General features: G+C 41.9%; 1 protein-coding gene across 3 annotated transcripts in view; it reads left to right on the forward strand.

The window, feature by feature from the left end:
* The window catches only part of IL12RB2 (interleukin 12 receptor subunit beta 2), a 68,203-nt gene that overhangs the window by 22,665 nt on the left and 30,790 nt on the right, over positions 1–14,748 (forward strand). For all 3 annotated transcript variants that reach the window (XM_021679978.2, XM_021679977.1, XM_021679979.1), the window contains one exon: positions 3,678–3,757. In XM_021679978.2, the coding sequence (XP_021535653.1) occupies positions 3,678–3,757 (80 nt within the window). The remainder of the gene's footprint in view (positions 1–3,677; positions 3,758–14,748) is intronic.

The following is a 14,748-nucleotide window of genomic DNA, read 5'->3' on the forward strand; positions in this document are numbered from 1 at the left end:
ATGGTGGAAAAATGAGGGAATCCCTGCCTGATTACTTCCTTTTGCTTAGTGAAGTATGAAACAAAAGCATCAGCTGGGAGAAACATATCATTAGAAGTGGGCAGGTGGAAGGGATGACGGCACCAGCTACTGGGAAGGAACAACCTGTGAATGGTGGCCCTTCACAACTAGTAAAAGAGGTGACAGGTGAAAAGAGAGAGTGAACCAAGTGTTAAACATCATTAATCAAGAAGGAAGAGGAATGGGGGAACCTGTATAGGACTTCCCGTGCAGACATAGCAGGTGATAACATCTGAAAGTAAAACTTGTTTAATCAAGTGGATACTTGTAAGATCTGTTTGAATCTAATTGTTTAAAACTAAATTTTAGATAAATGTGTCATCCCCAAAAAGTGCACATCAAGGAACCAGGGCAGTGAATAACTTATCTCTGCCTTGCCCTGCCTGGAGCATGACTTGGACCAAAAACTTCTCATGTGCTGCATTTAGTCCACTACCTGAAACCTCCCAAGATAATGCCTTTTCCATATTCTCTTTGTGTTAAATTCTCCCAAGATAATGTCTTTTCCATATTCTCTTTGTGGTAAATTCTCCATTTTCACTGTTCTTGGAAATTTTTATACTCCTCCTCACTGTGTGAAAACCTCTGTCGAGGGATTGCTTTCCACCTGCAGTTCAGTTGCTCTTGTCCACGTTCCTGCACTTGCCTTAGCTTTAGATATGGATGCTCATCTCAGAAGCACAAGGATTGACTCTGATTTGTTTGCCACACATACTTTTTCGTAGAAACCCAGAATCTTGGGATTTTAGAGTTGAAAGCACCCTCAAGGTCATTTAGGCCAATCTCCTGCTTAATTTAGGATCTTTGCTTTTTTTTTCCATGCTGGTGACTCTATGCAACCCTGTAGTTTCCCCATTTATTATATAGGAGGTAGTTTCATCTCAGGAGATCTTTCATTTCTCAATATTTGTATTTTTAATAATTTGTGCCCATTTGTTTTGTAATCACTTGGACATTGGCCTTTGACTTTCCTTTTCTGGCCTGCCTATAATAGTTTTATCTGCCTTTGTTAGATAACACTGAGGTTAGAACTTCAAGTGATTTTGCGTCAGTTGAATGTCAGAGATTCTCTTTAATATCAACTCTTATTTGCTTTAAGCAGCAGTGGTTTAACACCCCCGGTCATGAAATTTTACGCTTTGAAACTCACACAGATTCAACTAATGATTTCTCTCCCATAGAGGCTAACACAGCAGGTGGGCACCATTAAAATTTCAGTTTCACTTGCAATTTTTCCTTTGAAGAGAATGTGATTCTAGAATTCAATTCTTAGCTCCATAGTAATCTGGTAGGTTGTAGACCTTTAATGAGGCAATGAGTGTTCGTTTAAATATCTTACCAATATGTAATTAACTAGGGACATTAGCACTAATGAGTCAGCTGGCTTTGACATTGAGCACACCCAAGTTTCCAAATCCTGATTATGTAGTCAATGTCTGGATTACCTAGTTTGCTCACGTCTTTGCTCAATGTAGTAAACTGTAATGGAAGAACAGCGTCCTTGGAAACAGTGAAACCTGGGCTCAGCTCCTGGCTTTGCCATTTACCAGCCCCAAGTGTTCTGTAGATCATTTAACCTTTGTAAGGCTCCTTGTCCTCGGCTCTAAAACAGGTGTAGCTGCATGTACCCCCTGCATTGTGTGAGGATTAAATGAGATAATGTACAGTATATAAGGTGTCCAAATATTTCCTGGAACATAGTAGGTGGTTGATAACTGTCAGGTCCCCTTTCCTTCTGTTGCCTGTGCTTTTTTCCTTTTTGCATCTGGACTAGTAGAAAAAAAGTCCTAGGCTTGATTTCTGGGTCTCTGTTCATAATCCTGAAGGATGGAGGGCATTTTCAGAATGTCTTAGGTAAGCATTTCTTATCTCTAGGTCCTCATTGCAAGGGTAGAAGTTACCGCAAGTGGGAAGTGAGGGGAAGAAAATAAGTGAATATTTAGAAAAAAAACAAAGGGAAGAGGGTGAGAGAGGCAGGAAAAGGAAGTGACAAAGGAAGACAGTAAAACATGAAAGAGCACCTATTGGGGGTGGAAGTATTGTAGAGAAATTGTAAGCCTTCTCAGAGCCAGGTAACTGCAGGGTGCAGAGCAAAAAGCTTGGGCTATGTGATGAAACAGACCAGTGTCCAAAACCTGGCCTCACTTACTAGTTCTGGGACCTTGAACAAGCTCCTTTGGCTCTCAGCACTTCATTTTCCAAAACAGCAACAGCTAAATTTACTGAGTGCTTACCACAGGTCGGGATTCTTCTATTCATTTAATTCTCACAACAGCCCCATGTGACGTATAGAACTACGACACTCATTCAACAGATGAGGAAACTGGCTTAAGGACGTGGTTAACATTTGTTCAAGATCGCAGAGCTGGGAATTGCGCATAGGTAGTCTAGCTCTGGAGCTCACACTTTAACCACTGTGCTAGAGCTGTGTACATCATGGGGGTGAGGAGGACATGGGAGGTAACTGTGAGTGGGGCCCCCACAGGACCTGCCCAGATTATGTGCAGGTGCATGTGCTCCCTAGTTTTCCCTCTTTCTCTTCTCCTCTCCCTGGCTGCTTGTCCTCTGTTTTCCTGGTGGGACTTAATGTTCTGGAAACTTCCATCTGGTTAAATGGAACTTGCCACTCGAGAAGGAACCCCTGTGTAGCTTCATCTCAATACAGTCTAAGTGTCATTGCTAAACAAGTTAGACTGGTGCAGCTGAAGACTGTTTTCTGGGGCTCCTTCTGTGGATTCCACCCCTGACTATAAATCAAGACAAATCTGATAATGGGAGAAATAAAACTATTTCACCCACTCACATGCGTGCACACACACTCTCTCTCTTATAGACACAGGAGTTTGTTATTCAGTTTCTTTTCTAATCTGTTTGATTGACTTTTTCAAATTAAATTAGGTCATATTTGACCATAGTCTTATGGATTGGTGGTTATTCCTTCTATCAGTTCAGCCTGTGTTTTAGCATCAGGTAGCTAATATTGCCTGGATTGTCCATTTGCTCATTCATCACCTAAAAAAAAGAGTTATTGGGAGCATATTACATTCTAAGCATTGCATAGGTATGAGGGATATTAAGACGAATGAGATAGGCCTTCCTTTCAAGTAGATCATTGCCTAATAATCATAAAACCAAATAATTATGCCACAACATGGTAAGTTCAGGAATGGAAGTGAACACAGTTTATCATTTGTATTTTACATTTTTACAGGATCAAAAAATATGTTCCTTATGATTTATGGTTTTATTTTTCTGCCTAGAATTCTTTCTGCATTCCAACAAAAAAGAAAGAACCACACATACTTTCTTTGAGTTATTTTATCAATACATATTTTAAGAGTAAATAGGAATCTAATTTCCTCACCACCATTTTTTAAAATTTGTTTTTAAGGTAATCTTGTGTTTTCTCTGGCCAATGATATACATGTTCATTGTTTAACAAAAGGAAAGCAATACTGGGGCACAAAGAAAATTGAATGTCTTATAATCCTATTCTCCCTGAGTTATTTATTAAATAAGTAATTGCCTTTGAAAGGTTTTATATTGTGTATCTGTGGATATGTGTATGTGTGTGTGTGTGTGTGTATAAAAAATATGTTTTTTCCCCTTCAAAACAGAACCTACAGGGACATTGGATGTCTGGTACATGAAACAGCACATTGACTACAGTAGACAACAGATTTCTCTTTTCTGGAAGGTAAGTTTTCAGTGTCAATGTAAAATTCAAGAGAATTATATATTTAATTGTTTTTTGTCTTTGTTTTTATTGAGATATAATTGTTACACAAAAAGAATTATATATTTGAACAATGTTTAAGGCCAAAAAAATAAGTTTTATTTCTGTAATGGCTTTATACGAGGCTTCAGACTTAGTTGGAGCTCATTTTCTCAACGATATCATCAGGACCCTTGACTCAGTGTCATTAACTTTTGCCAGATAAGGGTGAGAGCTCTGGCTGAGTTCTCTCCTCCACACACCGCATCGTTTCCTCATCTTCTTGCATCCCTTCCCATGCCCAGGCATGTCCATCCTCTGACTCTACTCCAGCATTTCTTCTGACTCTTGCCCCTCCCAGTCACCCTATCTCCCCTACAGACAACATCCCCAGCAGTGACCATGTCACCTTACTTATGCACTTTTTTGGGAAATTAAAGATGGGAAGTGTGTGGATATGGGTATTCAGGAATATATTTTCTATGGTCACCAAAAAGGGAGAGGGTGGAAAGAAGGCTGCTCTACCTCAAAAACTCAAGCAATAGTAGAAAATAGTGTGAACAGGAACGGAAAGCAGCTCTTCCTCAGGAATCATAGTAAAACAGTAGTGATTTGAACAACCTTCCAGAAAACAGGGAGGCCTAATGTTATTACAGGATGTGAGAATTTCACAAAGTGCTGAAATCTGGGGCGGTTATTTCACGTAATCCTTCAAAAACCCTGTGAGGTAGGTACCAGGTATCCCCACTTAACAAATGGAAAAACTGAGAGAGAGAGGATGTTCTTCCTACAGTTACCCAGCTACTAAGTGCAGAATTGAGACCGAAACCCCATCCAGACCTCTTTCTGCTACATCATGACTCATCTTTATGAAAAGAAAATACTATTTGAGTTGAGCTCCTGATTGGATGCTCAAAAGAGGTTTTCAGGTGAGCTATACTCCTCTTTACTTCCCCAAGCCTGCATCCCTCTCACTACACCTCTTCCAGTTAAGGGTAAATCAACAGTTTTGGAATTATGAAGCTGATGAGCACGAAACCCCGAATAGTCAGAGAAATGAATATAAAGTCCTCTGATGGGGTTAGCATGATAGATTTTGATAATTGCAATCTTCTTCAGTTTTAAGAAATGAGCCAGGCAAGAAATGAGCTCTTTCTCCCTCTTTTCCTTTCTCTCTCACACGCACACAAAATGTCTGGTATGAAACTACTATAAATAGCTTGGTGAGTCATAATCAAGCTCTTCACTTTGAAACTAAAACTGCAGCTTAAAATTTATTTTAAAATAAAGCCATGTTTAAGAGCAAGACAATTCTCAATGCAAGACATTTAGAGCAGCCATAATTTGTGAATATTATAGAAGAAACCAGCTCAGTTCTTGGCTGTTAGTTTTCATTTTCACAAGTAAGCAACTGGTTAAAAACAAAATTCCTCCTTCCATAAAGATTCCTTCTCCCTAAATGTCCTCAGCAGTGATCTGAAAAGATATACTGTTTTAGTTCCAGTAAACATACTTTAGCCACAGGTAAGGCTCAGCCAATGTGCATATGCAAATTCTTCTCTGCTTCTCATTTTAATCTTCTCCCTAATCCTTGAAAAGCCTAAATTCTAAAGTGAGGTCTTGGAATTCAAGAAGACTTCAATTCTCTTCTAGTCTACCCTTGCTGTCATAAACATTGCTCCCACTCCAGCCAGGACAGATAGACACCTCTGTTGGGACCATCTGGGACAGGTGGAATTCCACTTTCTAAGCAGTCCATGCTGTGGTGGGCATCTCTTATTGTTAGAAAATTTTCCCTTTTGGGGGTTCTGGGTGGCTCTGTTAAGCAGCTGACTCTTGATTTCAGCTCAGGTCCTGGGATCAAGCCATGCGTTGGGCTCCATGCTCAGTGGGGAGTCTGCTTGAGGATTCTCTCTCTCCTTTACCTCTGCTCCTCCCTTAACTCATGTGCACATTCTCCCTCTCACTCTCTCTAAAATAAATAAATAAAACTTTAAAAAAATTTTCCCCTTTTGTGGAGCCAGAATTGTGGGTACTGGACTGGAACTGGCTTGAATAAGAAGCCAAAAATGTAAATACTAGAAATTTCTACAACTTGACACCTGATGGTGATCAAGACAGGGCACCTTCAAAACCTTCAGTGACTATCCAGTCTGAGAGGCTCCTTAAGGAATATTGGATCTAGTCCTCAGTTTTGCAGGACCATTACAGGATTAAGTCCTTTTCTGCAAAATCCTGGGCTTCTTCAGGGGCCCCAAGTAGGCCACTTACCTGGGAGTGGGAGTAAAAGACTGACCAGAGTTACTGAGATGAGCGGGCCTGCTTCGGACCACAGAACTACAGAGCCCGAAACCCAGAGGGAATGTAAGCAGTGTGCAGTCCCACCACTCACGTTACAAACACAGAAACAGGTCTAGGGAGATGAAGTGATTCCAAAGAGGATTTCAGGTATTGTGGTGCTTGCTGCTGGGAGACTTTCCTGGGCAGAAATCACTGCCCCTTCTGTCTAGAACCCCTCCTGTCCCACTCATCCAACTGTGGATTCCTTATGCTACTCTTAGACAGGCTTGGGAATTTGATGGGATGGTGCCATGACATAGGGACTTGTCTAAATGACAGACTAGAAGGAAACGCTGCAGCCAGATCAGGTGCCTTGTGGTGGGGCCCAAATCAGACCTCACTGGGGAAAGGAAGCAAAGATGTGTGTGTGGTGGCTTTTTTTTTTTTTTTTTTCACTTTGATCGGTACTGGGAAACCCAATGAGAGGGACACCCTGCCACTGCGGAGAGGGGGATTTCAGGTCTTAGCACCAAAGGAAGCCCCAGGTAAAACCCCATTAGTCTATGAACAAAGTAAGAACATGTTTCTTTTGCGACTGGGGAAATGTGAGATGACCTTTCATTTTTGTAGGATGTTTACATCAGAAGAGAGCTTGGTGCTGAATGAGTATAGCCCATGTGTGTGAGGGCATGAAGTATGAATGTAGGTGAGTGTGAGTATGTGTGAGTGTGCATCTAAGTGAGTGATATGTGTGTATGTGTGTTGTAGATGTATGTGAGTACAAAGGGTAAGTGTGAATGTGTGTGTGTGAATGGGTGTGAGTTTTTTATATGTGTATGGGTTGTGAGTGTGGGTATGTATATATGAGTGTATGTGTCAGTGTGGATGCATGTAGGTGAGTGTCTTAGTCCATGTGGGTGTTATAACAAAATACCATAGACTAGGTGGCTTATAGACAACAGAAATCTATTCCTCATGATTATGAAGGCTGGAAGTCCAAGATCAGGTGTCATTATGGTCAGGTGAGGGGCCTCTTCTGGGTTGCAGACTTCTCATTGTATCCTCACATGGCAGAAAGGGCTAGTGAGGGGTGTCTGGGTGGCTCAGTGGGTTAAGCGTCTGCCTTCAGCTCAAGTCATGATCCCAGGGTCCTGGGATCGAGCCCCACATCAGGCTCCCTGCTCAGTGAGCAAGGAGTCTGCTTCTCCCTCTGCCCTTACCCCTGCTCATGCTTGTGCTCTCTCTCTCTGAAATAAAATCTTAAAAAAAAAAAAAAAAAAAGAAGAAGAAGAAGAAGAAGGGGCTAGTGAGCTCTGTGGGTTCTCTCTCTCTCTTTTTTTTAATATTTATTTATTTGACAGAGAGAGACAGCGGGAGAGGGAACACAAGCAGAGGGAGTGAGAGAGGGAGAAGCAGGCTTCCCGCAAAACAGGGAGCCAGATGCGGGGCTTGATCCCAGGACCCCGGGACCATGACCTGAGCCGAGGGCAGACGCTTAACGACTGAGCCACCCAGGTGCCCCTGTGGGTTCTCTTTAATAAGGGCACTAATCCCATTCATGAAGCCTCCACCTTCATGACCTGATCACCTCCCAGAGGACTTACCTCCCAATACCATCACACTGGGCATTAGGATTCCTACATATACGTGAACCTTGGGGACACACAAACATTCAGACTTATGGCAGTGAGTATGAGTGTGTGGAGGGAGTGTGTGGGGGTATGAGTGTGGATGTGTGTGTATATGAATGTGAGTGTGGGAGTGTGTTGAGGGTAAAGGAGACCTTTGCTTTGTTGTTCTGGTTCTTACCTATTTACTCTGGGTTTCTCCTAAAGGGTTTCTTCTGAATGTTCTATTTCCTCAAAATGATCTTATACTTTTTTTTTTTTTTTGCCATAGCTATTTTTAAGGCAAGAATTTCTTCTGTATTGAAGCCAGAAAGTACAACTTAATCTATGAAATAAAACAAAAATACCTAGGTATTGGTAAAACAATAAATGCAAAAACAAGTAGAAAGTGTTACTCTGTCAGAAATAGCCCCAGTGTCATGTCAGAGTCCTTCACAGGACTCCTCTCCCTCAGATTCCCCAAGTTTTATATTGTTTCCTTTGCTTTGATTAAGCATTTCAATCCATGATTCCAATGCACCTTTCTTCCAGTTAGCACAACATGTATTCTTTAAAAAGAAAATCACCTTGTACATAGATAGACAGGTAGGTAGGTAGGTAGATAGATAGATAATATATGAAAAGATATGACAATGGGTTTAAACCACATTAACCTTTCCAGTTTCTTCTGTTAATTTCTTAATCATGGCAGGTCATAAACTTTCTGAAATTGTGGTTGAGGCCATGGATTTGGAAGAGAAAAGTGTGTTTATAAATGAAGCCAACTTCACTTTATTTATCATCCACTCACTCAAACAAACATATGAAAGCCTCTCTTTAGTACTGGACACTGTTGCATGCCAGTGATGTGGAAGTGAGTAAGACAAATGCCATCCTCAGGTGCTTGAGCTCACAGACCAGCAGAAGGACAGAAATGGGGATGATGAGAGCACTCAGGTGTAAAGGAGGAGTTCAAGATTCAGCTGGGGGTAGGGACGCCTCAGTGGCTCAGTCGGTTAAGCCTCTGCCTTCGGCTCAGGTCATGATCCCGGGGTCCTGGGATCGAGTCCCACATCGGGCTCCCTGCTCCACAGGGAGCCTGCTTCTCCCTCTGCCTCTGCATCTCTCTGTCTGTCTCTCATGAATGGATAAATAAAATCTTTAAAAAAAAAAAAGATTCAGCTGGGGGGATGATGATCAGGGTCAGCCAGTAGAGCAGGGGAATGGGTGAGGAGTCGCTGAAGACCTCTTACAAGGTAATACTGGAACTGACCCCAGAAGAACACATTAGCTGGGATAAAGGTGGGAGGACATTTGGTAGGATGTAAAGGATGCCTCCTCTAATTATATAAAGGCCTCAGGCTCCCGACAACCAATCTTCCCTGTGGCTTTATGACAGACCTTCATTCTACATCAATATAAATCAGATTACAAGTAATACTTTCCTACATTTACTGGATTTCTTTCATATGAGGGGCCAAAGAACACATCCCCTCCAGGCAATGTGATATGAATTGGAATATATGTAGCGAAGGACCGTCCCACAGGATAACTGTAGCGAAGCACCATCCCATAGAAATATAAAGCAAGCTGCAAACGAGAGCCATATGTATCATTTAAAATTTTCTTGTAGCCACATTTAAAAAATTAAAAGGTGGAATTAATTTTTTTTTAAGATTTTTTTTATTTATATATTTGACAGAGACAGCGAGAGAGGGAACACAAGCAGGGGGAGTGGGAGAGGGAGAAGCAGGCTTCCCGCCGAGCAGGGAGCCTGATGCGGGGCTCGATCCCCAGGACCCTGGGACCACGACCTGAGCCGAAGGCAGTCGCTCAACCAACTGAGCCACCCAGGTGCCCCAAGGTGGAATTAATTTTAACAATATATTTTACTTAGCCCAAGTACATATGGAATATTATCACTTCAACATATTTAAAAATTATTGATTAGCTATTTTACATTCTCCTTATCCAACTAAGTCTTTGAAAACTGGCGTGCCTACTAAGTGCCCGTGGGTGCAGTGGCTAAGAACTCCCCCTCCAGAGAGCAGCACATCTCAGTCATGCTTCAAGAGCTCCATGGCCGCGTGCGGTCAGCGGCTCCGTCCTGTAATGAACAGGGCCCTTTACAAGCAGTAGAGAAGAGAGTTAGGCAAACTCGGTTCCAAAAGTGGGGGAAAGATTTGGTGGGTTTTACACCTGCTAAATGAAGTAACTCATTTGGATAAACAGCTACCCTCAAACCACAGAAGGCGAGAAGAAAGAGAAAGTAATAAGCCCCATACCCCAGCTCACAGCGGAGCCTCAGAATCGCTGCTGTGGCCGGAGGCAGCCTCGTTGCTACATTTCCTTTGACTCTTTCTCCCTGTATCTCTCTGTGTTGTATGAAGAATATTCCAATCCATATCACATTGCCTGGAGGGGATGTGTTCTTTGGCCTCCTCATATGAAAGAAATCCAGTAAATGTAGGAAAGTATTACTTGTAATCTGATTTATATTGATGTAGAATGAAGGTCTGTCATAAAGCCACAGGGAAGATTGGTTGTCGGGAGCCTGAGGCCTTTATATAATTAGAGGAGGCATCCAATCTCAGAATCGATATTTAAATGCAAAAGCAGCAAATAGGAAGATTTTGATAGTTTTGTTGTAATATTCGACTCTGTCTCCTTCCCTTTCCCAGCAGGCTGGCACAGCATTTCTGAAGGTATTTTTGGAAAGAACAGGTTGTTTTGCCTTGCTTACTAGTCATACATATCATACTAGCAGCTGTTATGTAGGGAATTTCAGTTGGATGACAGAATGTGGTCAATGACGAAGATAAGAAACTGGGTACCAGAGAATTAACAGAAGATGGAAAACAGAGATGGAAGGGGAGTTCAGGTTTTGCTCTGACAAAGTTTCTATTATTTTGCTGTTTTTTTGCTGCAAAATAAGGTAGAAATCACTATGTCAGGGTAACTAGCATGAGGTATTAGTATCAATTTCATAAGTTCAAGGTAACGAAACACCTGGGGCTATCGTGCTAACATGACAGCAGTTAAGAGTTCATCCTCTAGGTAGAGCTGTGCTACCTGGGTTCAAGTGGAGGCTTCACCACTTACTGTCTGTGTGTTCTTCAGCAAGGTGCTTATCCTCTCTGTGTCTTCCTTTCCTTCAAGTCAAGTGCAGATAATAGTAGTATATACCACATGAGGTGGTTGTGAAGATCAATGAGAGAATCATGAAAAGTGTTTGCTAAGTCACTAGAAGGCAAACATGGTGCAGGACGCCAAGGATGCAAAGATGGGCTCATAGGCTAGTGGGAAGACAGACCCACAGATAGATCACTTCAATACAGTGACTTTTTAAAACTTCCAGATCAGGTTGTCTTTTGAGTTGCTCCTTCAGTTTGGACTGGGGTTGCTGAAAGCAGTCATGAGTCCTGAGATCAAGGTACCCGGGCTTAAACCCACAAATTATATGTACTTTGTAATCAACTGTATGACATTGGTGAGACTTTCATAGAGAGCCATGGTGGGAGCCAAGTCAAGATGGCCTGGCTTTCCATTGATTGGTGGAAGAGTCATATAACTACAATGGGAAAAGTGCCAATTATGATGATTTTTATATTAGAGTGAGAGCAGGGAACTCACCAGGTGGCTGACATCTGCTATGTGCCAAGCACTCTTTGAAACTGTTTGCCTCCCTCAACCCATTGCATCCTCCAGTAAGCTTAAGCTGTACATAGAATTATCCTTATTTTATAGATAAGTAAATTGAGCCTCAGAGAGGTAAAATAATTTGCTCAAGGTCACATGGCTGCTGTGTGGTGGAGCAGGAAAGTGAACAATCTGCCTTAATAAGAAAAACCAACCTCACCCCCCAAAAAGTCTTCATAGACAAAACTGACGTATTAGAATTCCCCAGATTTCTAAAAGGTCTTGATTACAGACTCCCTTCTTTGATGTAGGCTTAGCTCTGACAGATTTTTGTATTTGTTTGTTTGTTTGTTTGCATTAGGGGAATTTCAGAATAAAATACCACTTTATGACAAGTACAGTAATTTTTTTCTTCAAGTCCTAATAAGAAATGATTTATCAATTCACAGAAATACCCCTCCTCCCATATACTTAAAAACAAAACAGGGGTGCCAGCCTGGCTTAGTCAGTGGAGCATGCGATTCTTGATCTCAGGGTTGTGAGTTTGAGCCCCATGTTGGGTGTAGAGATTACTTAAAAACATTTAAAAACAAAACACAGAGGCCTTGCATTTTGACATGGACCAGATTTTGTCCTATCATGTCCTATATTCATCACGTTATTTTTGATGCTGAAAGCCTTTTCAGCCAACAGAACTCTCATAATAGTTTTATAAGGGAGCTGCTCATTCTTTGCTTCTCAGACAAACCTAAGTCAGAAAAGCTAAGTTTACTAAGTTTAGATCATTTCTCACACACAGAGCAGAAAGAAAACTGAAGGAAGCCATAAGACAGCTTTTCCTGTTTAGCACACCCTTACCAGTAGGAGAGGGTGACAATGACAGGAACACTGGCTTGACACCCCTTTCAGCACTGCCCATAAAGGTACAAGAAGTACGAGGGACACCAGACACATTTGGGACACCTCTTTCCTCCCTCATGCCCACCAGGGGGCGCACTAAAATCTCACCTTTTCTGTGGCGACTACTTTAGTCTTAACCTCAGGACAAGGAAATATGAGGACTAAATGTGACAGTAGATGTAAAGCTTCTGACTCATGGTATGGCCCAATAAATGATAGCTTCTCCCGATCACTCACCCAAATAGATTAACATTAGAGTAAAAGTAAGTTCATCTGGAAAGACCCAGCTGGCTCCTCAGGTGGCAGTTCTGGGTTCACAGCTAGTCTCCTTGTGACCTAAGGCCTGTTGACTCCGGGAAAAAAGAATTCTGGATCTCCACTTTCCCCAAAATTGCTGACCTGATGTCTGCTGTTGATGCTCCACATCAGAATGTACCACAACCTCCCAATTAGACAAGCTACTTTTCAACTTTGGGCCAGGAGGGTGACTGGGGATTCCAAGTATGAAACATAGTGCTCTGTGGTGACAACGTAAGGAGCAGCATGTCAGAGTAGAGGGATCGCTAGTCTAAAAATCAGGAGCCCTGGGTTCCACTCTCAGCTCCTCCATCTGTTCCTTGAGTGGCCTTAAGCAAGTCATTTCATGTCCTGGACTTATTTCCCTATTGATAAAATGAAATGTTGAATTAATTGTTAAGCTATAGAATCCTTCCTGGTTCTGCAGTTCTGTGATGATGTTCCATTACATCAGGGCCAATATAATCCAGAGGTGATGGATTAACATGCATTATTTGCAAACTTTATGTTGCTATTTTTTTAAAACCAAATTAAGCTGTTTTCAGTTGCTTCAGGAAACTACATCCAGCTGGATAAACACCTGCTTTCCTATTAGCTGATTGGGTTTTTTGTTCCATGGACCATATTGGACAAGTTAGGCCCATTTTCAAATGGTGAAGGAGGCCAATTGCCTGAGAGATGTTAACCTTTATCCCAAAACTTGAGCTTGACCTTTTATACAGGCATAACTCGTGGGATACCATATTTATTTCTCTAACTACCTTAATTCTACCTTTACCTTCTCAATGATATTTTCAAATCTAAAATATGAGATGTGGAGGAGAAAATGCAAGGGTTTGGGTCCAGGCCCTTCACTACCCTCTAGGAACCTTTACTCATCTTTCAGATCCACATCTCTTACTAGATCACTGTAGTGCGTGGTGTGTGGAAATCAGCTAGATTTCCACAGCCGTCATGAGGCAGGTTCATCGGATCCAAGATGACTTGACATTTCCCCTTCTTCCAATGCTCTGTCATAGGACTGATAGGGATTACTGAGGTGTCTATTAAGGAGAATGAGAGGAAGGTAATAAGGACTGATTTACAAGGTTTTTTGTTTTTTTTTTTAAATTAGGGCTCTCGTTCCTCAGTTGTCAGAGTAAGGCTGAAGCCCCTTGGGTTCCTGGCAAGAATGGGGAGCTTAGTGAGCTCAGTTAACTCTTGAGCAGTACCTTAAGGAGAGGGTGCATGGTGTGGGGGTGAAATAATAGTCCTATCTCTGGACCTACAGAGGAGACAGAAAAGGATGCATTGAGAAAGAGCTGAGGGAATGGTCTTCCCCTCCTGCTTTTGCTTTAATTTATTCTGTTTTTCTCCTGTGACAAAGGGCATTAATAACAGTTTAGGATACCACAATTTCAAAAGCAGACATTTACTTTAATCCACACAACAGGTCTGTAAGATTGACTGTGATGGACAATTAAAATGCTAACTTTCTTGGTTCCTGCCAGAACACAAAGATATCTTCTAGGGAAAGGCTGAATGTGCACCCAAAAGAGCCCTCAGCAACATGGCATTCCCCTGGTGCATTGACCATGGTTTAAGATACAGTCCTGGACTTTGAGAATCCAGAAGGGCAGCTGGGATAGGACCTGCATTAATCAAGTTCCCAGAGACTGAAGTATAAAAAGCTAGATGTTCATGGATTAATTTACAGTGAGGAATGCAGCTGTTAGGCTACCCAGAAGGCTTGAGTCAGCAGATAGGAACATTCTCTCTCAGCATGCTAATTATTTCAGAAGCCAAATTATCATCAGAAGGCCAATTTATTCACTTAAAGTGAAAAATACAAATTTTAAGTGAACCAGATGTTCATGTTACCCCAGTCTCTCCTGACAGATAAATACACAGGAAACCAAATTATTAGAAGATTGTTTAAGGGGTAGGGAATCAGAGAAAGGGGCATTTGCCAGTCCAATGTGTGTCTTTCAGCACCCGAACCCATAGAAGGAATAGCCTTGCCAAGAAAACCATCACACTTGGGATGCCTGGGTGGCTCAGTTGGTTAAGTGTCTGCTTTCAGCTCAGGTCATGATCCCAGGGTCCCGGGATCGAGTCCCACATTGGTCTCCCTGCTCAGCGGAGAGCCCTGCTTCTCCCTCTCCCTCTGCTGCTCCCCCTGCTTGTGCTCTCTCTCTCTCTTTCTCTCTGATAAATAAATAAATAAAATATTTATTTAAAAAAAAACATCATGCTTAAGTCTGGCAAGCT

The sequence above is a fragment of the Neomonachus schauinslandi genome, chromosome 4 (genome assembly GCF_002201575.2).
Source record: "Neomonachus schauinslandi chromosome 4, ASM220157v2, whole genome shotgun sequence".
Lineage (NCBI taxonomy): Eukaryota > Metazoa > Chordata > Mammalia > Carnivora > Phocidae > Neomonachus > Neomonachus schauinslandi.